The following is a 24,275-nucleotide window of genomic DNA, read 5'->3' on the forward strand; positions in this document are numbered from 1 at the left end:
ATTGGAAACCATAGAGACCCAGAGAACATGGTTGCTCTCCATGGACCATACCAAGTACCAAGAATCAAAAGGTTCTGAGTGAAACGGTGAGAGTTCTACAGTACGATTTGGGAAAATATTTTTAAAAAAAAATCCCAAATTGTGACATAAGTTACTTTGGCATTAACTGGTTGATAATTACAGCTCTTCTTCCAATTCCTGAATGCTCGGTTGATCATTGTAGTTTGTTTTTTGATTAAAAGTTAAGCCAATGAACCGAAGCTCATAGCAACTCAATTACATGCCATTTACTTCTGCTTAATATAATCTTGCAGGTCCTGGGCTGTGGCTATTGCAACTTTCTACACAAATCTTCCTAAATTTTTTTTTTTTTAAAAAAGAAAAAATAATATTTCAGTAAGTTGGCTGCTTCCTTTCATGACGATTTCCCCGAAGGACAGAGGTATAGATATTAAGCTGTAAACATTCCGGACTACAAGTTTATGTTTTGTGTAAAGTAGTATCCTTGGAGACACAGAAAATAAAAAATGATATAGTCGTATTATCCCAAGAGAAAATTAAGTCTTTAGGTGAAGATGATATTAGGCCAACGTAGGAAGAGATGTAAAGTTACAAAAACTTCTGGAACCTCCAAAGACTCTTCTTCATCTTAAAAAGAAACCTATGATGTACCTTTTTCTATGTTGGCCCAATAAAAGGTATCGGCAGCGACTAAAAATTACAAAAACAAAGCAACTCACAACATTAATTCTGTTACATAGTTGCCTTGAGTCACATGCAAACATATCGTGGTCTCAATTGGGGCTTACAGAAAAACTTCTCGCTTTAACCCCTTCCAGAACTGCCCATAGATCGGTATTAACAATGCCCTCTATAAAGAATAAATCCATATCTTGACCAATTTCATGGAAAGGCCAAGATCCGTGTGCCACATTGTTCCTGTAAACTAAGCAGTTTATGGAAACCTATCGTTTGAGATTACTATTTTTATCACTATGAATGCACATCCCAAATATTGGTTCCTAAAAGTACTTTTTTTATTAACATTTGTTTCCCTGAGATAATAATAATAATAATAATAAAACCTACAACACAAGTAAAGCCAATTTATGTCCTGTAACCCATACAGGGCTGCCCAATAAGACATCAGAAAACTTTTCCTTTAAAACTTCCTGAGTTAAGTTTAAAGGAAAAGTTATGATTTGCCTGCAAGAAACGTAAATGATATACTGGTTATTAATGGCAAACATCTAAAAAGGTTGCTTAAGAGGAACTATCACACAATGCAGTTATAAGACAGACAGGTTCTTGGGCTAGATTTGTGGTCCATAAAGTATCCAACTCATGTCCGAGTTTACAAAATATTTAAGAGGCTGCAGTAGGTAAAAGGAATGGTAACCAACCTGCTTATGTACTGTTCTTTGTTTCATCTCTGGGCTGTCACCTTTGGAGGATGAAGACTGTTGCCTCATCCGTGCCCCGCTGCCAGGCCAGTCTGGGGAAGATGACATCATACTTCCACTGGACGGCCTTGGATACGGTGTTGTGTTGAGTAACGTTGGTGGTGTCCTTCCTCTAGTCATCGGCGGTGGAGGTGGAGGGGGCGGTTGATCTATTCGCCTCTGGGGGCCTGAACTGTTTTGCCGTGGCATAGTAGGTTGGCCAGCTTTGTCACCTAAGGAATATTGCCTCCGAGACATATCCCCGGGGCGTCTGCTGAAATCCTCGCTGCTACCGGGATTAACGAAGCAGTGTTTGCTCCCGGCCAAGTCCTCGCTGTTACTGTGGGAACTCAGAGAGCTATGGCATTCTGACCCAGAGTCTCCCAAGCCTCGTGGCGATACTGGCAAACCCGATGCCATTTGGTACACAGGGTTTTGGAACGATAAAGGTGCCAAAAGTTGAGGCCTGCCCGGTGGCGTATCTGCATTTGGAGTTGAAGGTGTCTGTCCCGTTCTTCTAGCCGTGGTCATGGTCATGATATTGCCCTGTGGTGTTCGTGCAGTCCAGATCGCTTGCAACTGGCTAAAAGATGTTTGGCTTTCATTCAAAGAGTCCCCCATACATGAAGCGTTCGTGCCAATGTCCAAAACCCGATTGTCTTGAAGGTCAACCATTGACAAACTCTTGTTGCCATTAGTAATCTGCACATCGGGCTCGTTGGCTTCCGAGTAGCTGGAACTTCGTGCCGGTGACGGCTGAACCCCAGAGGACCTTGTGACAAAAAATAAGTCCTTGTTTTCAGGAGTTGGAGATGGTAACCTTGTGAAATCTATTAGACTAAGGGGAAATAAATAAACAAAGGGAGACGAGCTTTAAACGCTACACTGCAATTAAGCGAAAACCCAATTACTTAAACATATTGGCTCCATCCCAATGAGATTAAAAAAAAAAAGAATCAAGTTTACGGAGGACAGCCATGCCTTCGGCTCAATGTTGAGTGTAATTCCATCTCTAATGTGATGGATTTTAAAGACCACCATAAAAAGCTGCCGGAATAAGACCAGAGACTATGGTATATTGATCATTTCACGTTCCAGAAACTCAGTATGGGGTATTGGGGGGGGGTGTCCTTTTTTTCCAACAAATATTCATATATTTTATTCTTTTTTTTACTTTCTTATATTTCTTAGAAGAAAGATTGGACAACCATGTAAGATCAAAGCTGGGGGATCCATCAACATTCAGCGTTTTGTTCTAAGTGGTTCCATCCCGCGTGAAATTTAAATAGATTTTTAAACAGTTGTACCGCATGCTGTGCGGAATTAGGGATAAAAGCCTTGATTATAAAGACAGCCGTACCGGCTCATTCTTTTAATTAAATTGTTAAATACAACGTAGCCTGCTTTTACCCTTCCTATTTTATTATTCTTTTGATCAGTATAATTACGTTTTATTTAAGTGAAAAATAACGGGGGAAAAGTTTTTCATCCCCCAACGGAGGAGCATATTTTCTCCTTAAGCAGTAAGCGGGATGACTAACTTCCAACCCATCTTTTTTAGCGTTTATTTTAAATCTAATCTACAAACGGGTCAATCAATGTTTGTAAAGGGGGTTATTATTATATATCGGTGACACTCAAGCTTGTTTCCCCGCGAGACGGACACTGAAGCGCGCCTCCGTTCCTCTTACCCAGATAAGTCATTCTCGATTACCATCCTCTGAAGTCCGGCAGATATGCTGTTGCTTGCGTTTGGCGTCGTTGCGGAGTGATCGCTTGTGACGGAGCCTTGGATGCTGGATGGATTGCTAAGAGCTGTATTAAGATCTCTTAAAATTCGAGGAAGGGGTCCAAGTTTAGCGACCGTGCCCTTAAGAGGAAGAGAATAAATGGAAATTGGCTGAGTGATTCTGATGCAGGCCTATGGGTCCCTAATAGGAAGAACAGTCTCGCATCAGAAGTGGTAGAGGGTAATACAGTGAGGGTATTAAACATGCATGGGATAGACATACGGCTCCTGAATCTAAGACGAGACCAACGACTGATTAAGGTTTGAGTCTTTACGGCAGGAGAAACGGGTAGACTAGACAGGGCCGGATGGGGCCGATCTGCTTTATATATATATATATATATATATATATATATATATATATATATATATATAATAAAAGATTGAACTTCTCACCCACTTAGCTCACAAGCTTATGTTTAAGAAGATTAAAAGTATATAATATCACATTTTTCCCAATTCGTATTTATGCATTTAATGCCACTTATTATGGCAGAATTAACTACCCCAAATATGATAAGAAAAGACAAATCATAAATAATCATTTTACCTTCAGCTGGGATTCAAAAAGAATTAGAGTAACTAAACATTCATTTCTTTTGTTTATTGGATTTTCAAGCCAAATATTTCTTTACTTTCACCGTTCCAAAACGCGCCAGTAACTTGAAAGTGGGTCGAATTAGCATTTAATCTACAAGTGACAGTTTTCCCTCTTGGGAAGAAATAAAGCACTGTTACATTGTAGCTTGTTTGTTGGTCTAAGTGTAGGAGAAAGGAAAAAGCCCCAAATTCATAATCTATAATGAACCAGAAAACAGGATCCTTCGGCGGAGTGTTAAAAATGGATATTTCTGATCTTCACCTCCATTGGTTTGGTTTTATGAGCCACAATGAATATATCACTCATAAAAAAATGTTAAAACCATTGGTTCCAAAGGACAGATCATTTTTCTGCTGTTATATATATATATATATATATATTATTGTATATGTGCAGTATATGTATTAACACATATAATCATTTGGTTAATAATAATAATATAATATATTTAACCTTCAAGTGTTAAACTTAAACTAAAATTCCGCTGATCCTCAACCAACAAGAGGTCGTCGTATTCAGTGAGGTCTCCTTAACTCTCTTACCACTAGAGGCTGCCCTAAGAGTAATGATTGACTTACAGCCTCTAGCAGTGGTTTATTCCAATGGACCACAACACGCAGGGTTAAAAGAGAATAGAATAGTTAATATATCTGGAAATAACAATCCCATACCCCCCTACAACCCTTATTGATAATTTAATAAATTCATAATGATCACCCTAGCAACAAACATAATTTTCCTTCTGAATGGAACATTCCATTGGTTGCTATGGTGATGAGACAATTTCAGAAACTTTGTAGCAGATAAACCCCAATTGCCAGTACTAAACTGTATCAGAAGTTAGTTTAATGATAACATAGAGCCGCTGTACCAAAAACAAGTTCTTATGAGACTTTTACATCAAAAATAAAGATGGCGGCCTCCTGTAGACTTGTGTAGGCAATCTGGAGAATATGTGTCGGGCTAAAAAAGCAGAATGAAACTAAAGGTGTCAAGAAATAATGTGATTATCCAGAAAAAAACAAGTTTAATTTGGTTGGAATTCCAAATTCCAGGAATAATAATAATATAAAAAGCCACAGGTTTCCCAGTACCTGATCCAGCAGAGAGATGACTTCCCACAGAAGAGAGTGCAGCGTTGACAGCTCCCGGCCCAAGTCAATGTAGCCTTCGAAGCCCGCAGTATTTGAAATGGTTTCCGGATTGGATATCTCCAGCAGGAACCTCTGCATATTGGTCCATTCATGCTCCAGGAACTGATTCATGAATGACATGTACTCCTCTTTACTGCCGAACCTGCCGAGACAACACACGTGTCTGGAGTCTGCTTTCAGATCTATTTTATACATTTTGTTCAATTATTGTGTTTTAATATTCCATTTTTGGTAAGCTTATTATATTACAAAACATACAAAACCCATGACTGTCATGGGTCATCAGAACAGCGCATGCTACTGAGTGCTGGAGATCTTTAAATCAGAGATTCCGATTCTAGCCCAAATGATGAATTTTAATGCTCACAAACCTATCTTTAATGATTTTAATATTTAAAAATCAATTTCACTAAGTTACAACTTAGAAAAATGCAAAACTGTTGTATACATCCTACACACACGGCATATGTTTTATTATAATATGATTTTTATTCACAATTAACTTAAATACTCTACAATACTCTATTTATGAAGACAAAATCCCTGCAATTTCTACAGAATGAATTAAAATCTCACACCTATTTTTCCCCTATAATTTTAGGATTCCATTCTTTTTTTTTTTGTTAAAAACAAAACTCTAGAATGAGCTAATCATTTGTTATTCATTCTACTCTTTCGGCTTCTCTCATCTGATACTATAGGGTACGAGCATTAAAAATAAAATAAAAGGGAAAAGTGTTTTAATTAACTCCTGTTTTCCCAAGTGTGCAGCTAAGTGTGCGCTCTCTTTGAGCTGATACAGAGCAGAGATAATTGACTGCTTGAAGAATAAGGTGTAAATTCTATAAGACTGAAAGTCATTGATTTCCCTGGTAATTGTTTGGCTCGGTTGAGCTTTCCAAAATAGCAGGCGGTGTGGGGGGGGCAGTTGGGGGGGGGTCCCTGGGGAAGAGACACTCACTTTGCAAAGTTGGCGAGGTTCTGGGTGACTTTGGCGATCAAGGTCAAAGTTCTCGCCGTCCGGTCGTCCGGATATTCCTGGAGCAGGTTGAATAATGATGGCGACATGATGGCCGGGCATAGGAAGCGTAAGAACAAGGAAGCACTGATAAGTCTCTCGCTGATATCTGGACGCCCTCGGCTGTTACATTCCTGTCTCCACGACGCGAAGACCTCTTTGAGCTCCCTTGGAAACACGCTGCAGATAGAAGAAGACGGGACGGTGAGATCCAAAACTATGCAATAAATATTGTATATAAAAAATATAAAATATAATATTATACAAAAAAAAATAAAACCCTACAATTCCAATTTTTTATATTGTCCAAAAATGATCGATTAAAAATAATAGAAAAAAAAATTCACAATTCCTATAGAATCCCAATACAACATTTAAAAAAAATCCTGGTAACTTTGTTACGTTGTTTCTGACTTTCAGTGGTGAAGATCCAAAATTAAAATGGTAGGACGCCCCTGACAGCGGGAGAGATTATTCATTTAAAAAAATATATATATATTATCATTTTATATATTATTTAGTTAGATCAGCTCTAAAACAGCTAGTGGAATTAAATCGCCATGGCAACCAGAGGAATGTTACTGTTGATTGCACCATTCCATGGTGGCTACTGTGAGAAGACCACATTCAACACGAGAATTGTTAATTGTATATAATTCCCACATATTTGAAGATATTACGTGTAGGAAGGTAATCGTATAGTCCCAGGAATCCGTGTTTAGGTGAAATCGATACAAAAGCTCATTTCTTTTCCACTGCAATTAAACATTTACACAATTAAACGTGTTTTTTTTTCTTCCACTGTGAAACGTGTCTTAACAGATCCGTCCCGTGAAAGACGCTCGCAGCTCCGTGATGATCTGTATACCTGCATTGTGTTTGTTTTCATTCTTTAACGGCCTACGTGGGTTTCATTCGTTTACTTTGTTAATGATGTTTTTACCGCACAAAAGGCAGAGACGCTCAGAAACATTGGTTTTTTTTTACTCCTGAGATGAGCTGGTTCCAGAAATCCTATTTTTTTTTTTGTGTGTGTGACCCATTTTTTTCCTGTAATGGCAGCCTACCTTATATAAAATATGATAAACAGATGCAAAGCTCGGGAATGCATTAACATATTTCATTGCTCGATATCGTTGCCATGGAAATATACATTCGGAAGAGATTTATAAATAGTGAACAAGCCCAGTGATTACCTGATGCCCTGCGCTAGCTGCTGTATAAATGGTTATAACTAATTAACAGCTGAAAACGTGTAATAATATAGTATAGCTCCTTAAACGAGTGACGGTGATTGGCTGTTTGTTTAAAGGTCACTTGCGTGACACTCGTGCACAAATGAGTCCTTTCTGGCTCAGTTTTACATTCGTTCCATATACTTTACATATGGAACAGACTAAAGTAAACCTTCCAAATAATGTCGGCATGCCCCCTAAATAGTTAAAGAAACCCTTATATAAGATGCGTTTCAGGAGGGTGTCGCCAAGCAGTGTTGAGTCCCATTGTTGGAACAGTTTAGGACACGAGACCAGTGCCACCCATCCATACGTTCAATACTTTCCCGGATGATATCATGGAATTAAGGATCAAGAACTACCTTTATCTGCTCTTTTTGTGAGGTTCCTCAGTGGGAACCTAGGTGGGCCCTAAGATATGACATCACTTCCTTCAACACACAATCGCAAACCAATAAATGGACCTTTCGGTTCCTCTTGTCTTTGGAAAACTCAACAGGGCATTTGGGACACTCCATGGCTTCTACCTCAACCATTCCACCACTTTTCATTACTATACCGATAACATCCAACTCTGCACCCCAAAAATGAAATCAAAGTATCCTTTTTATGTATTTTCTCTTTTAACTGCGGTGTTACAATGTTTCTTCATCCTCATAACTCATAAGTCTTGCTGAGCGTTCAAGTTCCGAAATATACCAGATGTCTACATTTTACGCTAATCTCAGACCTTCCGTTTATGACAAAATGACAAGATATACGATTGCTAAGGGGTCGACAAAGTTTAGCACAAAACGGTTTTCTCCTTCTTCGCGTCTCACAAAAATAATTACCCGGAATGTCGTTACTTTGTAATAACAATTTGGGGAATTTCAGGGCAAAGCACTTTGTTGGGGGGGGGATCTTGGACATACATTTGTCTAATTTCCTATTATTTTTTTCCTTCTCTCTAATCATATTTAAAAAATTCCCCAGGTAGAGTGAAATATGTGTTCGACTATGAAAAGTGTGCATATTAATGTTAATTAATACACTCGGCTCTCTATAATTTATACCGTCCAAGGTTGCACTGCTGAAACAGCACAGTCACTCCGGCAGCTCGAACCCCTGAATTTTCCTTTACATTTAACTTTATTTATTTTAAATGCTGAAAACTAATGTTTGTGCAGAATTAGAACTTGTATTCTTTATTTTTCGAACTCTTTATTACACACCGTGTCACCAATTTCAAACATAGAGAAACAAAACCAAACCAAAAAAGTTATTACCAGATGGCGCCATTGAGTTGTGCTTATAACGAGTCAGATGCCATGGATGGGTTTTAGAAAAAAGTATTTAACTCGATTTTTTATTTTTTAGAAATTGTTCTTTTGAATATAAAAACAAAGTAAATCTAGTTCTAGGAGGTCGGAATGTTTGCTGGGTATGAGGGTATCGCAGGGTTCTACGGCCCTAAAAGCCCCCATAATGTGTATAGAAACAGCCGGATATGGCTTTATAAATTAAATGGGGTAAATAAAACTCATTTTTCTTCTGTGGGTCTCGAACAGCAAGCCCTGTCATCCAGCTTTGGCTCATAGGGATTGTAGTCATACCTCGGTCGGAATCACTGGGATGGAAGAGAATGTGCATACTGACCAGTAGGAATTGATGATTTTGCAAAATGCTAATTCGCAACACATTTTCAGGTTCCCCTGGTGTTCAGGCAGGTCGGAAGATGAGCATTTGCTGGGATCCACCTCACAATTTTCATCCGACTCGTACAGGGCCTTAATAAATTCGCCTGCGGGAGAGAAAAGTGATGGTAAGAGATAAACACTTCAAAGATGTTGAACGGTTGGCTTCAGGAACCTGTTACATCTTAAAGATTTTAAAATTTGTTAATTGACCTCTCCCTCTCCAAAATCAAATCATCCTCACCGAAGAAAACCCTCTCTTTGTGTGTCATTCTCTCTCAACCTCCTAATAGATTGTAAGAGAGCAGGACCCTCTTCTCCTTCTTTACCGGTACGTCTTAACATGCGTCAATCTTATTCTCAACTCACATATTTTTATTTGCTTTATTCCTAGAAATATATATTAAATTTAATAATGCGTTGGAATATTTTTTTTTATTATTTTATTTATTGATTTTTTAATGGGAGATTATATCAACAATTATCAGGCGATAAAGGAAAAAATATTTTAAGAGACGGATCACTCGTACAATTTAGAATTACAAAAAAATCAGCCGAGATCATTTGCTAACTTACTGCCGCCAACTTTCCTTATCCGAGAAATCAGCCCGGGGTTTATTTTTCTTAACATGTAGCTATTTTTAGGCATTGCAAAAAAATTCTTATTCTTCGCTAGAGCTGTGAATGTAGACAGAAGATATAAGGGAGCGTTTCACCGAGTGTTTGTATGCTGAATGAAAGTGTTCCTTCTGGGCACGGAAAGGAAAAATTTCAAAGTCACAACTTAGGTCCACCAGACTGGAAAAAAAAAACTTGGTAATTACAGCTCTGCTAATGAAGTGTAAAAAGCCGATAAGAGCTTTACACCCATGAAAGTACATTCACAGTCCCGTCCCATAAACATTGGCATGAAGAGCATGCAAGATAAGAGGAGCAGAGATGTCCCTGTCAGGAGATGTCTCCTTTCTTCTCTGAGATGTAAGCATTTCGGCACTGCCGGTGGGTTTATAGACTAATGCTTTTTGTGAGATTAAATGGAATATCCGTAGTGAGTAAGGACTGAATTCTAGAGAGTGTCTTGCTTCCCGAATGATGAAATGTTTGACCTTGAGTGGCTCTGTAGACATCTAGAATAATGAACCAACCAGAGCAGATTTCCTAGGAGCCACAGGCTTTAGGGGGTGCTTAGCTACCCCACATTAAAGCTCAAATGTAAATTACATTTTAATACACCGGAGGAAACTCTATCGTGATCTGGACTCTATTCTGATGATTAACGCATCCCCCGGACTATGAGTGGGCATGGTTTGCATAGAGAACAGGCTGAGCTTAATATGGTGGTGGGTGGAGCTTTTACCTCCCTTGAGAAGAGGGCACCACCCCTGAGGTTCTACTTCCAGGCTGTGAATATTTTTTTTGCAATTAAACTTTTTTTTTCTTTTTTTCTTTTTTTTGTGACTACTTTTTTTGCATTTTATGTTTATCTTTCCTAAACAAAATATTTATACACATTTTTGGGTAGGCACAGTATATATTTATTTACATCATATTCATTAACCAGAAACTCAAAATGAAGCATTACAAAAATAAAATTACCTAAAGCATCCTGTAGATACTTCTGACCTACTAGTTTCAGGTACTCCTCGATGGCCTTTGTAGCAAGAGTGTTCTCCCGAAATATAAGGTGCTCGTTCTCGCCGCAGCGGTCCACTTCTGACATCATCAAGTCCGTAAGGAAGTCCTAGACAGAGCAGAAATACAAGAGTCAGATATAGAGCTATACCACAAGGCTAATACATACTGTTACCACCCTATATTAAGGTCAAAGGTAAAATCAATACCCTACACACAGCCCGGAGGAATCTTTTTCCAGCGCCGCTCTTCCATGCAATAAAGAGTTAATGGATTGGCACAATGAGATACATACTCAGGATGGCTAATGAGTGGCATAGATCATTCAGATGTGCTCATTTGCCGGGGATGTGTCTAATTGCTTTGTACATCACAATGCCATTCATCATAATATCCAGCTCAACCGAATAAAGCCAAGAATATACGGACTCTAAGTGAATGCTGTAACAATGTCGTAGATACCAAATAATGCCCATCCACAGTATGGTACGGTACGGAAAATGTATAATCGAGTTTACGCATTCAAAAACAAATTGTACAGTCTTTAAAACCAGTAAAACCAACCAGGGTTCTAAAGTATTGATGGATATCCAGAGCTTAGATCAAGACAGTCAGTAACTACATGTCACCTTTTAATGAAACCAAGTGAATTTTGACGGACTCTCTACTTGTTATCATCGCAAACTTGGCTTTGTGGAGTTGCTGCCTAGACGCTTGGACAATGTGAATTTGCTTGAGTTTATGCGGTCACCACCGTTGAGCATGGAAGCAGCTTTTCGGCTGTGCTCATGCGCAACACAGATTTCTCCATACATCCCCAGCATGGTTGGTGCTCCGTTTCTGACTGTGCTTAGGACACCGAATGGTTAATCCAAAATCTCAGGACACGACAATGACATCTTAGAAATATAACATGAGACCCGTCTGCCCATTTCACCTGCTGTAAAGACTCAAACCTTAATCAGTCGTTGTTCTCGTCTTAGATTCAGGAGCTGTATGCCTACCCCATGCATGATCAATACCCTCACTGTATTAACCCCCTACCACCTCTGCTGGGAGGCTTAACTACATCTCTTAGTAAAGTAAAACTTCCTTACTTTCCATCTAAGCCACTGACCCTCTAGTTGAAGACCAACAACATTTGGTGATATCTATCTTCTAACACAAAACTGATAAAAAGTTAGATATATCTCTCATCAGTCATGATAAATACAAACAAAATTATCCAAAAACAGAATATTATGTATCATCTCAACTCAATATGAAATCTAAAATTTGATGGTGGTTTTTTTTTTTAAGAGATTACGCAGATTTTGGATGAATATTGTTTTACATCATAAACCTAATTCTGCCCTCGGATATTTGAAGAAAATAATGCATAATCTTTTATCCAGAGTGACTTCAGAACTGGATACTATCCAGAATCGTGTCCCTGAACAAAAAAATGTTATCTTACCCCGTTATCCTGTCCATCTACCAAAATCTTCTCCTCTACGCTTACACTTGCCAATTCTTTCTCGCACAGAAAATGATGGTTTTAATTAGCTTCTCTCTAGCATCTCTTGTCACTGTCACTGTCCAAACATTTCAATGATCAGAGATGCCTGGATCTTCTGTCTACGTTTGCTGGAATATATCTCTTCATCCTGAACGCCTTGGAAGTTCTCAGAGGTTATATTTAAAGAGCTCATTTTGAAAATGAAAATGTGTCCTGAGGCTACAATAGTGGATCATGTGTGGTCCTATCTGTAACCTCTGCAGTGGTCATTCTCTTCAATACCGACTTTTATTAGTATGCTCCCGGTAAAAAAAAAGGCATTATACTTTAATATTAACATGGAAACTAAGCTTAGGCTCTATCACAGATTTGAAGCTGAACACTTTCCATACAGATGCTTTGAGAAGATATGTACTGGTGTTGTGTGGTGCTTCACCGCCTTATGTATGAGCCACCAGAAGCAAGCATGGACCTCCCAAATGGACCACTGACTTCCGACGTTGTCTTCCGCTTAAAGGAGACAACATGACAGCTCTTTAAATTGTAACATTTATAAGAACCAGGAGAGAACTATGCACCCGCGTCATATTTAAAGCTGCTGTTCCACCTACTCAACACTTTATCACTAAATGGAGCATTAGAAACATCTTTCCTAGTAATGCCAAATGCCCAGACCCTTGCCAGGAATAATGTTTTAATCAAGCAAAATATGGCCTCATTTGTATTTTTCTGGGAACACAGGCACCGATTGGTTGTTGCCATAGAATCTTAGAGTCTTAATTTTTTTTCTATTGTTTTAAGTGAAGAGTGCAATTAATATTTCAACTAACCTTTACGATAACCGATTTAAGGTGAGACTTTCCTGTTGTTTTAAGAGGTTAAAAAAAGCTATTGTAGCAAAAACAATAATTTCACATGTAATGTTGGCAAAAAAATATATATTTTCGGATCAGTGATAACCTATCTTTCAAGAAGCTGACTTTTTTTTCGTGAAACTCTCACACATGCGCTAAGCAGAGTCAGTCAAATGCAATTATGAAAACCAATAAAGCCGTCGGCGGCACACAGTCAATGGCATTTCGGATTGGAGCTTCTGGCTATGTGGGAAAAAAAAGTACTTATTGTATTTTTTATGTATTAAATTTGTGAGACAGAATTCTCTGGCGAGTATTTGGGTGGAATAGGGTTATAATAAGCATTCCTGTCTGATATTTTATACCTTTGTACCGAATATTACTTTGCAAAGCTTTTTTTTTTTTTTTTTTGAATCACATCAAGCATATAAATTCCCTTAAGGATCTGAATACTTGGAAAGAATGTTCTATAAGCCCTGAGAATGTATACATTGCGGTCGCTTTTGATTACGGAGAAAATAAGACTTCATATCTTCGAGTGTCTTCTTTATTGCGTTTTTTTTTTTTTCTCCAACAAGAGATTATTGTTCAAAGGTACGATCAATAAAAACAAATCCTTCAAATCAACAGTGATATTATAAATGTGCTTCGGCTTGCGGGTTTCTTTTCAGTCTACCATAAATCGTATCATGCGAGGGATCAGTCTTATAACGGCAACAACATAAATATTAAATCTTTTCGTTTGACGCCATTAGATCTAATCGCTTCTGATATGTATACGATCAATGCAGGTAGACCTCTGATGATAGGAGAAGATACATAAAAGCCTTGGTATTCTAATACTAGAATATTCTTACAGGGATGGCCATGTTTTATATTTTACTTTTCCTCTTAGTATGTTATAGTTGAAACTACGTGATCTGGTACCTGTTATTTGTGAAAATATGCCCTGGTTAATTTTTTTTTTCTATTTAAACTGTGATAATTTAATCACCTCATCATCATAATTATGATTTATTTTTTATTTTTTTTAGTGATTTTTAGGAAATACAAGAAATTGTGAATTCCTGCCATGCTTTTATGTTATTATTATTTTTATTGATTTATATAGCGCCATATTTTTTTCCGCAGTACTGTACAAAAAGTAAAATCATATCAAAAATTCACTTACGGAAACAAGAGTAAAGTTATTATCGTCTGGTTGTAAAGAGGCCCCCTTGGACAGGTGTGGAAGGGGAAACATGACTACTGGCCTTGGCCAGAGAATGGGCATTCCAATAGTTTTCTGGTTGGCTGTAAGGGGCAACCTCGCTCGGTTCTGGGGTGGTCTTTCTATATTGTGTATAGCCCCCCCCCCCCGGCCAGCGTTTATTGGTGGATAGGTTGGTTCTTCGGGCTCCTCGTCTAATCTCCTACCAACGGCTTAACCTCAAGTAGACCAAAGTCCTGCCTTTATTTTAAAACACCAGGAGGTACAAATTGATATCAACCTGACGACGTTCTCCATCATCTTGTCTCGGCTTTATAAAATTTGCTACTGTTCACTCAATAGAAATACTTTTCGCTCCGTCAGTACAGCTTAGAATATGATATAACTCTTAGGCAGAAACAAAATTAAATAAAAACATAATGAAAGAAAAAAAAGGATTATCCCACCAGAGATTGTCCGAGACCAGGAGGATGCATCGCTCACTTTTGTTTGCGATCAATAATTTTGACACATAAAGCCTTTGGCAAGTGGGGAAAAAAGCAACAGCAGTATTCATGTTAGAAGTATCCAGACCCCGGCGTTTTGGGAATGCATTAAGAGATATAACCGAATTCCGTATTCGGAACTTTTCTCTGTTGTAAAGAATAATTCCAGAATAATGTTTTATGAACAAAAATAGGTTTTGGTTCGGTGGAATTTTTTTTTTTTAATGGGTCAAGAGAAATAATAATTAAAAAATAATAATAATAATAAAAATATTCATATAAATATATTGCTTAGATTTTAGTCTAGCACAGAGATGATAAAAGGTTCAGTAGATTACCTGTATTGGCTAAGATATGTGAACAGAATTTTTTTGTTAAAATAATTGGAATTCCAATAAAAAGGGTAAATTCGTTACTGCTACAAACGCACATGATATTTAAGGGCTGGACGTAGAACATTATCCTTAGGTACTTGATCGGACCATAACTTTTAGAAAAAGGACAAAGACATTAAAATTCATCCACCCTAGCTAAATTTTTGCCTAGTGGTAGGAGGTAACACGGTAATATGATTACTATCTCCTGACGAGACTGTTGCGCTCATCCGTCGTGGCACAAGATAACAGGGGAGTAATGAGGAATTGATCACTCGAGTCCACTCAGTAATGCCCATCAATAACATGTCAGGCTTTCACTTTGATCCGCTGATCTTTCTTAGTACTGGTCTTACGCCTTCGAGAGACAAAACACAGCCGGCCAAAACAATGTCCTACTCTTTTATGTCAAACAAAGTTGACAAGGTGTTGCGAATGTCCATCAGTACACACGTTCAGATCGTCCTACAGATGGGTCAACCATAGCCGGCCAAATGACCTGGTCCAGTTGAAGATCTGCTTGTGCTCATGTGAGAAGAAACCAGAGAACCTACATGGTTGGAGGTACTTAAAGACCAACGTCAGGAACTTTGCTCTAATAGTCAACCTGTTGTTGGTTTGTTACTATAACATGGTGGATAAGACATCACACAAGCAGCAGCTATGGAGGTATCTAAGGGTGCTTTTCTCATAACGCAGGAGAAGCTCGTACCCTAGAAAGAGATTCTTTCGGAGTATAGTTATGGTCAACAGAGGAGATGTTTGGAATTGTCTCTACCCCTTTCCCATTGTTTCCGAGATGCTGCCCTTCCGTTCCTTTTACGAGGAACCAGATTTCTTTATGCATACTCCCCTGGTCTGTTGCGTTCTGAGAATCTGCATTCTGCCGTTCAATTTTCCCTGTAATACACATTTACTGAATTAGTTACGATGGTCAGAGACATCTTTTCTACGATGATTGTTTTTCTGCCTGCTCCGTGAATTGAGATATCGGAGCTGAAAGCCATTCACTTTGAATCCATCATCATTTTCGTGATGTTTATCCTGTTGCAAAGTGACCTTCATTGTTAAAAAAAAAATAAAAAATTCTAGAAATCTAAAAATAAATGCAGTGATTAATCCTTACTTATCCCCATGGCACAATGTGGAAACAACAGCCACTGGCATCAGTATTATCAGGGTGAGAATCAAATAAATACGAGATGCCTTCCTATCTAACTCGCGGGAAAAAAACCGCTACAATCGGAAAAAAAATCTGTCAATTAAACTCCTCACCCGCTCACGAAAAAAGCAAAGCATTCTGTTTGTGTCGGTAAAAGACGTAATTATTACTTTGTATTCATATCAAACATGATAAAGGCGGATTACTTATAATTACAGGGCCTATTTTTGTATAAATATTTAAATACAAAGAGGTTATTTCTTAGAGATGATCATTCGCAGCGTGACTTCAGATGTAGAAACAGATTCTTGATACACTTTTAAATTCGAAATTTAAATGTAAATTCACCGCCAAATCCACCCCCCCCAAAAAAACCATTAACATTTCCAGAAAAGATAATAGTTAAAAAAAAACAGTTTTGAAAACTATATATAATTATCATTCAGAAGCTTTGCATTTAAAGTTATCTTTAGATATAGCAATATTTTTTTAAAAAAACCCTTAAAATTAACCAACATAAGGAAGAAAAAGAAAATATATATTCTATAGCCTATAGTTTTACTTAAATCTACCAAAATTACAAATGTAATTTATGAAATGCTGAAGCCTTTTTCGGAATAAAGGATGAATAACATATTGCTAGATTTATAATTTTTTTTTGTATTTAAAAATTAATATTTATTATTTAATTAAAATATTAAATTCAAATATTTAATGAATAAATTCCGGCGTAATGAATACAAATCATATTTTAATTTATTAAATCACAATTAAACAATTGAAACAATACTGTCGACCTTTTTGACATTCACCTTGACTCTAGATGTTCTCTCTTTAACTGAAAAAAAGTTAAGAAGTAAAGAAAAGTATTTGGCAGCCTAGCTTTACGTAAATCCTTTATTTTTTTTTCCTCTCCTTTGAGTGTTGGGCAAAGACGAATGTGCAATGCAACAAATTACTTGACTTTCGGAAGAGACCCAAAGCAATCTCTGATCCGTCGACTGTAAGAGTCAGACTTTAGCGTTGGTCTTTCGCATCAAACTGTCACTTTCTTTAAAATCACGTCCAAGCGATGGCCCAAATAAACTACCACGGAAGTGACATGTTCTTCAACAGAGCCGAATTCTCCGTGGGAACTCTACTAAGCGAAGGTCATCGGCGAGGAGGAAAACGACTCAAAGCTAGCTTTTAGATTCAAAATTTTTAAAAGTAACAACATAAATTAAAGTTAATAAATCGCTTCAATAATTTATTTAGGATGAAGAAATGCATAGGGGCATTCCTATAGGCAAGACGTCTTGGGGTGACACATATAGGCGCGCCCTCGTCTTTGGTAAAAGCTCTTTTGGGTACAAGATATTCTATAGATTTTTGTTTCTCGGATGTTCTAATGGCTGATCAGCCTCTGGAAGTGAAGACGCGGGATTCTGTAGAGAAGTTGACAGGCTTCTCTTAATGTGGAGCCCAGAGACACGAGACAGTACGAGTCTGGCTCCGGAGTTGCAATTAATGTCAAGATAAAGCTGATTGTTTATTCCCAAGGAAGCCGGAGAGATCATTATCCAGCCCTGATGTTATTTCGGTGGGATTGTGGGTAATTTCTAATAAAGGAATAAGAACATATTAATTCCCCATCTCTCTATGTGTACAATGTTTATTCTACAATTTATACTAATATATAATATATATATATATATATTAATAATAATATATATATCAGGATCATTACTGGAGTGCTTCATTCAACAGAGATAAAAAAAATAAAAAATATAATTAAACTTTAGAATTTAAAGGGGTTCATGGAAAATTTCTGGGAACAAATGGAAATCAGGGAACAGTCCCATGAAAACGGGACTGTTTATGAAGCCGAGTGACATTGCCCTTTAGCATTGACATATACGTTGACCTCAAGTGTTGGTTATTTGCCTTTAACAACAATATATTCAAATGCTAACCGAATCTGGTCCTCTCAATAAATTCACATAGAATGTGGAGACTTTAAACCACCGTGCTACAATTAGCAAGAGATGTTCCGTCAGAACAGCGTCCCGACGGAGGACGAGCCTTCCCGACTCCACATCCCATGTATTTCATCTTTAATAATTCCGTGTAATAAAGTAATGTGTGAAGAGCAGCAAACCACGGCAGGCTCAGCTTCAACTTCAACGTGAAAATGATTTTTTCCTGCAAGACCATCTCGGTACATGAAACCAGAATGACGGACCTTCTAATCTGTTGGGGGTCTGGGCTTTACCCAAGACATTTTATGTGACTTTGTGAACTGCGGGTAGTGTATTAAGTTATTTAAAGCTATTTTCTGCTGTTTCTATACACATTATCGGGGCTTTTAGGGCTGTGGAAGCCTGCGATACCCTCATACCCAGCAAACATTCCGAGCATTCAGGGGAGGAAAAAAGGGCATCAAGAGAAGAAATAGGGGCACATGGGAGGAAAGAGGGAAACGTGGGAGGAAAAGAGGGCATCAGAGGTTAGGAGCACACAGAGGGACTGGCCCTCCTGAGAAGAGGAGCCACTTTAATCCACCTTCGATCACAAGACCTGACTTTCTGTGCATTTCAAGCACGGTCCTGTAGATCCCGACTGATCTGCTAAGTCCTTTCAGGAGGCTACTTGACCCAACACGTCTCTGGCCGCATTCATTTGCAGGAAATTAACAACAAAAATGGTTATTTGCACAAAATACCTCTCAGTTTCCTAGAAAAAAGCCAAGTTGCTAATGGCAACCCTCTTGCAAGGTATCCCTTCCTTTTCCTCTCACCCCATGGGACCGGCCTGCTCTGTTTGTGGTCTGTAATTACATTCTGAGCAGCAGAACAATATTTTGAATACTAATTTGTCCGGGAATCAGGAGAAAGCGGGCTTAAAAATTCACGTAAATTTGCCTAAATTGGCTCTTTTATTGCCCCATTTAATTCTCAGTGACGAAATGGCCAGAGGGATTCTTTTATATTGAAGGTGTGGTTAGAGGGGTGGCTGGGGGCATGGCTCTACCCAGACTTTTTATGTGACTTTGTGGCCTGTTGGTAGCTATTGGTGTAACTGAGTGGGGCATTGGGGGGGGTGCCAAAAAGGAATAATTTCCCCAAATTATTTACCCGTAGAGTAATAAAATGAAGAAAAAAAAACAACAAAAAAAGGTTAATCCGTATTTTAATTCACGCTGCATTTCTGAGGTCAAAATTTAACGTCACATAAGCTTTTAAAACCTCAGATGTCCCTTCTTGTTTAAACTATTGATGATTTGGTCAACTACAATATTAGAACCTGCAAAGGACCCTGGATTAATAATGACAGGGAATCTGCATAATTTTACATATCGGGGCAGTTCTCTGTCTAATAATATTTCTGTGAGGCATCAAGAATAAAACGAGTAGGAAAAATATGGCGGGGGAAAAAAAAAAAAAAATTTCATGACAAGTGATTCTGTGATGTCCTTGAGAGCAAAAACTAGAGAGAAGACATTAATCTTTAGTAATATTCACTTAAATCAAGCTGGTCAAGACAAGCCCAAGGAGAACCATGGAGAAAGTAAATTATACCGAGCTGCAATCGGCGGCCATTGTGCTTTAACCCTCTGAGTGCCCATGGTGTGTTTTGTCAGGGATGGCTGGGGATGACTTTGTGGCGCTGCCACTTTAAGGCATGTGGTCGTTGAAATAATAAGGCATGTGGTCGTTGAAATAATGTTACATGTACACTTTAAAACTATGTTTTCACTATGTTTTATGTAAAAGAATTAGAAGTACCATTTCTGATCAAAACCATAATTTTTTATGTTGCGGTTCCTTTTTAATTTTTTTTTCTTTAAACTCATTTGGCAAACATCGCCATTATGCTAACAGCCCTAGAGATCGTGATAGACGTGTCAAAAAAAAAGTAACATGGCACTTTTCATTGGCTTTAGCATAAAAATTAGCTGTAGCGTCGGGGCTGAGAGTGACAGCTCGGAATATCTGCGCTTCTACGGCACAGCCAGAGCAATTAACCTTTCTAGTCCTAAACTTACAGGACGCTGCGTTGGGATCATTCTGAAAAGCGGTGACTCTTCCGCACGAGAATCCAAACCATTAGGACAACTTAACTCATATTGTAGTGAAGATGAGGGAAGGCAAAAGAAACACAATTAGAATGATCGTGGTCTACATGACATCACAATGTGGGTTTTAAAGACCATCTCGCGCCCTGTTAGCTCCATGTCAACGTGGCTGGAAAGTACTACGGGCGAGCCAAGAAGACACAAAGGCTGTTTATTCACTAAGCTACATAGAAACATTGAACCTGCTGGCAGATCAGCCCCATTCGGCCCCCGTCTAGTCGCCCATTTCTCCTGCTGTAAAGACTCAAACCTTACTCAGTCGTTGGTCTCGTCTTAGATTCAGAAGCCATATCCCATGCCATCACATTTAAGACCCTTAATCAATTCAGACAGCAAAATATTTTATTTATTATCTATTTTCATCTACGTAGCAACAAATATTTTCCGACTATTTTAAGGTTTCTTCTTGACGCTAATTGTAATCTGTAACACAGAAAAGATATCGTCGATGTACCACTTGCAGCGCCCATGACTATACATATTTATGGCCAGCTGTCTCGGGATTCTTCTGCTCAGAAGAAATGTTGGCATTCTTCACGTTGACGTCACGGGAGGTCTCGCTGTCTTAACGTACATATGCCTGGGGAGCGAGTGACTTATCCTGGCATCTCTTTTAGAAGCCGAAATGTCACGTCAAAAAAAAAAAAAGAACTTGGCAATACAATTTATTAACAGATTTTTATTACGAAGATTGCAATCCCAGCAACTAAAATGTGTTTTTTCCCCCCAATATATTACTGTTTTGAGAATGTTGTCTATAATGTGGACCAATCAACTACAGGAAGAACTTGATTTATGCGTATTATTTGTGAAAATGCAAGTAAATGCGTAGATCAAAAAATGAGATGACGGCAAATTCACGTAAAAAAATAAATAAAAATCCGAAGGTAGTTTAAGAGTTAAACACGCTATTTAAACAGCCGTTTGAATGGATGTACGGAAATCAAAGGACGCTCATTTCTTCTATAAAAATGAAATAGAACTTCAAAGTACTTGGATTACTTGTGCTCTGCAAAGGCATTTCATCTCGAACGTTAAGTAGAGAGGAAATTCTATCATCTGTCTGCTTATGAAATGTCAGAAGACAAAGAGGGCTTTAAAAAAAAAGAAAAAAAAACAAAGGAAAAAATAAAAATAAGAAAAACCTTCAATTTTGAAATTCAGAATAATATTGTAAATGCAGACTTTATTTTTATAGGTCCGGTGCATATTATGATGAATTTGTAATTGAGTAAAATATGTATTTTTTTTGTTACATAATATTTTAATCACAGTTTTGCCGGCCTGGAATTTCTCCATATAGAGCAATGTTCTCGTTAGAAAGTTCGAAAAAATCCATAATCTTTTAAAGGTTTTGTTCCAGCTTCGTTTGAACTAACTAGATACAATTATACCCAAAAATATACTCGGAATTCAATTTGGAAATACAGAAAAAAAAAAAAAATATATATATATTTTAATATTATTATTAAACTTTATTAAATAAAGTTAAAATAATAATAAATACACCGATTAGTAATTTTTTTTGAAACAATTAAAATTATTATTTTGGGGAAAAAGACTTTCATGGTGTAAAAGAAATCTATGACATGCCTACATTTTTTTAACAGAGGCAGAAGAAAATTGGCTTTCTGGTTGAAGGTTTAATTTATTTGCCCTAATGCGGGTGGCTAAAATATTCAGGCTTAGCAGGTATTATGCAAATGCCAGGCTGAATGATGATGCCACGCAGCTTCCAAATTATAGCCCTATCCAGGTTGGCATTAAAAAAGAAAACCATCCGACAGATGTTTGCAGATTAATTCAATAAAAACGCAAAGTTCTGAAAATGTATCTAATCTTTGTTATGCTCATTCGCGGTGCTCGAGTGGGCAGAAGTTGAGCGTTGTGGATCATTTGGGTACTGAACCGTAAAATATGGATTCTTTCTGAAATCAGAGCTTGGAATCAAAAGGAATACTATAATATTATATCAATATTTCAATGTAACTTAAACTTCAGACCCTTTCTAAATATCACAATGAGAAAATATTTTTTTAAAAATGTTTTTACCGTAAAAAGACGTCTACCACCAAAGGAAAGGGTCACCGAATGTTGACCTTTCATAAGTCATAGAGAAGGTGTTCAGTAGAAATGTTCAACATTTCTACTAGTTTTATGGAGAAACCACCAAGGGGCAGATAGGAGGATTCTAGAATCAGACTCCATGCCACTAGAATGAGGGTTCATTCCCAAAAATTAATTAGACGGACAAAATATGCTACGTTCTGGCCCGCTAAAATTGGCAGAGAGGCAAAATCGAATGAGGGTTGGGAGCCGACTGCCAGCTTAACGCTCAACACCAGATATACAATCCACAAATTATTCCAGCCTTGCCAAGAAATTGTGTCAAAACAGGGGTGTGGGAGAAACCGATAGGACTCGCGGAAGCTTGTAATTAAAACACTGATGTTTACATACAGTTTGGGTTGATATATGATCGTTAATGGTAGTTTGGCCAGACATCTGCTGTCAAAAAGGATTTCAGCGCTATGAAGTGCGTACATAATACGCAGACAGTCCTCCACACTATGGAATTGTGATAACAGAATTATTGTTAATGTAAATTAAAAAATATATATATTTTTGCTATTAAAAATTTTAGAGATAGAAGGGCAACTTTTTGGTGCTCGTGCTGCTTATGACCTTTTCATACCATTTTAAAGGACATCTTGTCTGATTTGATATTCAACTCCACCAGAAGCATATACTTTCAACTTAATTCAAATGAACCTTCATTTCCCATGATGAAGACCGCTGTAGAATTCTACTGCCACCCAAAACAGGAAGTTGTTACCCACTTCCTGTTCTCTGTGGTCATTGTTTTCGCAGACTGAGCTAGATACATTTCAGTGCTTACCTTGGCCTTTCCAGTGCTTTGTAAAATGTGAACCAGTGCGGACGCCATTTCTTCTTTATTCTTGACGCTAAGGACTCCTTCGAGCGTTGAGCAGAGCACCATATAGTTATTGGTGATGTACTCCGCAAATTCTTTGTACAGCTCCATAGGAAGTATGCTGATGCTCTGGTAGCGCGTTTTAATGCGTATCATGGGGCCGGAAGATTTGCCTTTGCTCGGGTTCGGAGATACGACGGGGTACCATTTCTCCACAAACTGCCTCCCCGTCACCGCTCCAATGGGGATATTCACCAGTCCCATATAATTGTTCTTGTCTTTCTTTTTCTTTTTGTCTGTCTCCTTATATAAATGGACGGTGATGCTTTTCAACGAAGGAAGGTTATTAAATTCGAAGTGTTCCCCCCAAAACACATTATCGGTTTTCATTTTGCAAGTAGTTCGTGCATAAAGTACATCGTCTAGACATAATTCACACAAGTATTTCTTTTTGGCTGGCAGATCCTTGGCCTCAATAATCCATAGTTTGAGCATGTTCTCCACTCTCCTGCTATTGTCCTAAAAAGCAAAAAAATAAAATAAAAATAGTTTTTTTAAGAAAAACACGTAAAACAAAAAGGTACTATTGCAAAATATTTTCTTGGGTTGAGGAGGAGGGGCTAACATGTGCAGGGGCGGAGCTACCACAACAGGTAGGTAAGGTGAGATGATTGGGTGGAGCTTGGGTGAGTGGAGTCACACACATCTGGGGTCTTCTTTAATTACCCGCTAATTAACTCGGATCCCCGGAGTCACCATGTAGAACCCCAACATACCCCAGGTATGAGCGGAGCCTACCCCTCCAAAAATGCCCCCAAAACTCTACCTTATTTGGGTGAACTGCGCGCCTCAAGTTTTCCATCCACTTATCTCTCTCGGCTGAAGAACGACACGAAAAACATTTACTCCCGGAGGAAGCCGTTACCTACAAGAAACCGGAATGCAATTAAATATTAGTGTATGCTTCTTACGCATGCACAGAGCTTTCGGGGTTATTATGCTAACTCTGAGAGGCTTTTAGGGCTGTAGAACCCTGCGATACCCTCATACCCAGCAAACATTCCGAGCTACGAGAAAAGAGGGGCATCAGGGG

General features: G+C 38.1%; 1 protein-coding gene across 2 annotated transcripts in view; it reads right to left on the minus strand.

Moving 5' to 3' along the window:
- The window catches only part of LOC149281823 (disabled homolog 2-interacting protein-like), a 147,363-nt gene that overhangs the window by 13,189 nt on the left and 109,899 nt on the right, over positions 1-24,275 (minus strand). For both annotated transcript variants that reach the window (XM_089498933.1, XM_089498934.1), the window contains exons 4-11: positions 24,009-24,107; positions 23,147-23,701; positions 10,512-10,656; positions 8,878-9,022; positions 5,948-6,184; positions 4,927-5,128; positions 3,134-3,312; positions 1,404-2,280 (exon numbers count right to left, since the gene is read on the minus strand). In XM_089498933.1, the coding sequence (XP_089355059.1) occupies positions 1,404-2,280; positions 3,134-3,312; positions 4,927-5,128; positions 5,948-6,184; positions 8,878-9,022; positions 10,512-10,656; positions 23,147-23,701; positions 24,009-24,107 (2,439 nt within the window). The remainder of the gene's footprint in view (positions 1-1,403; positions 2,281-3,133; positions 3,313-4,926; positions 5,129-5,947; positions 6,185-8,877; positions 9,023-10,511; positions 10,657-23,146; positions 23,702-24,008; positions 24,108-24,275) is intronic.

The sequence above is a fragment of the Sceloporus occidentalis genome, unplaced genomic scaffold (assembly GCF_023333645.1).
Source record: "Sceloporus occidentalis isolate IW3139 unplaced genomic scaffold, rSceOcc1.0.p SCAF_127, whole genome shotgun sequence".
Taxonomy (NCBI): domain Eukaryota; kingdom Metazoa; phylum Chordata; class Lepidosauria; order Squamata; family Phrynosomatidae; genus Sceloporus; species Sceloporus occidentalis.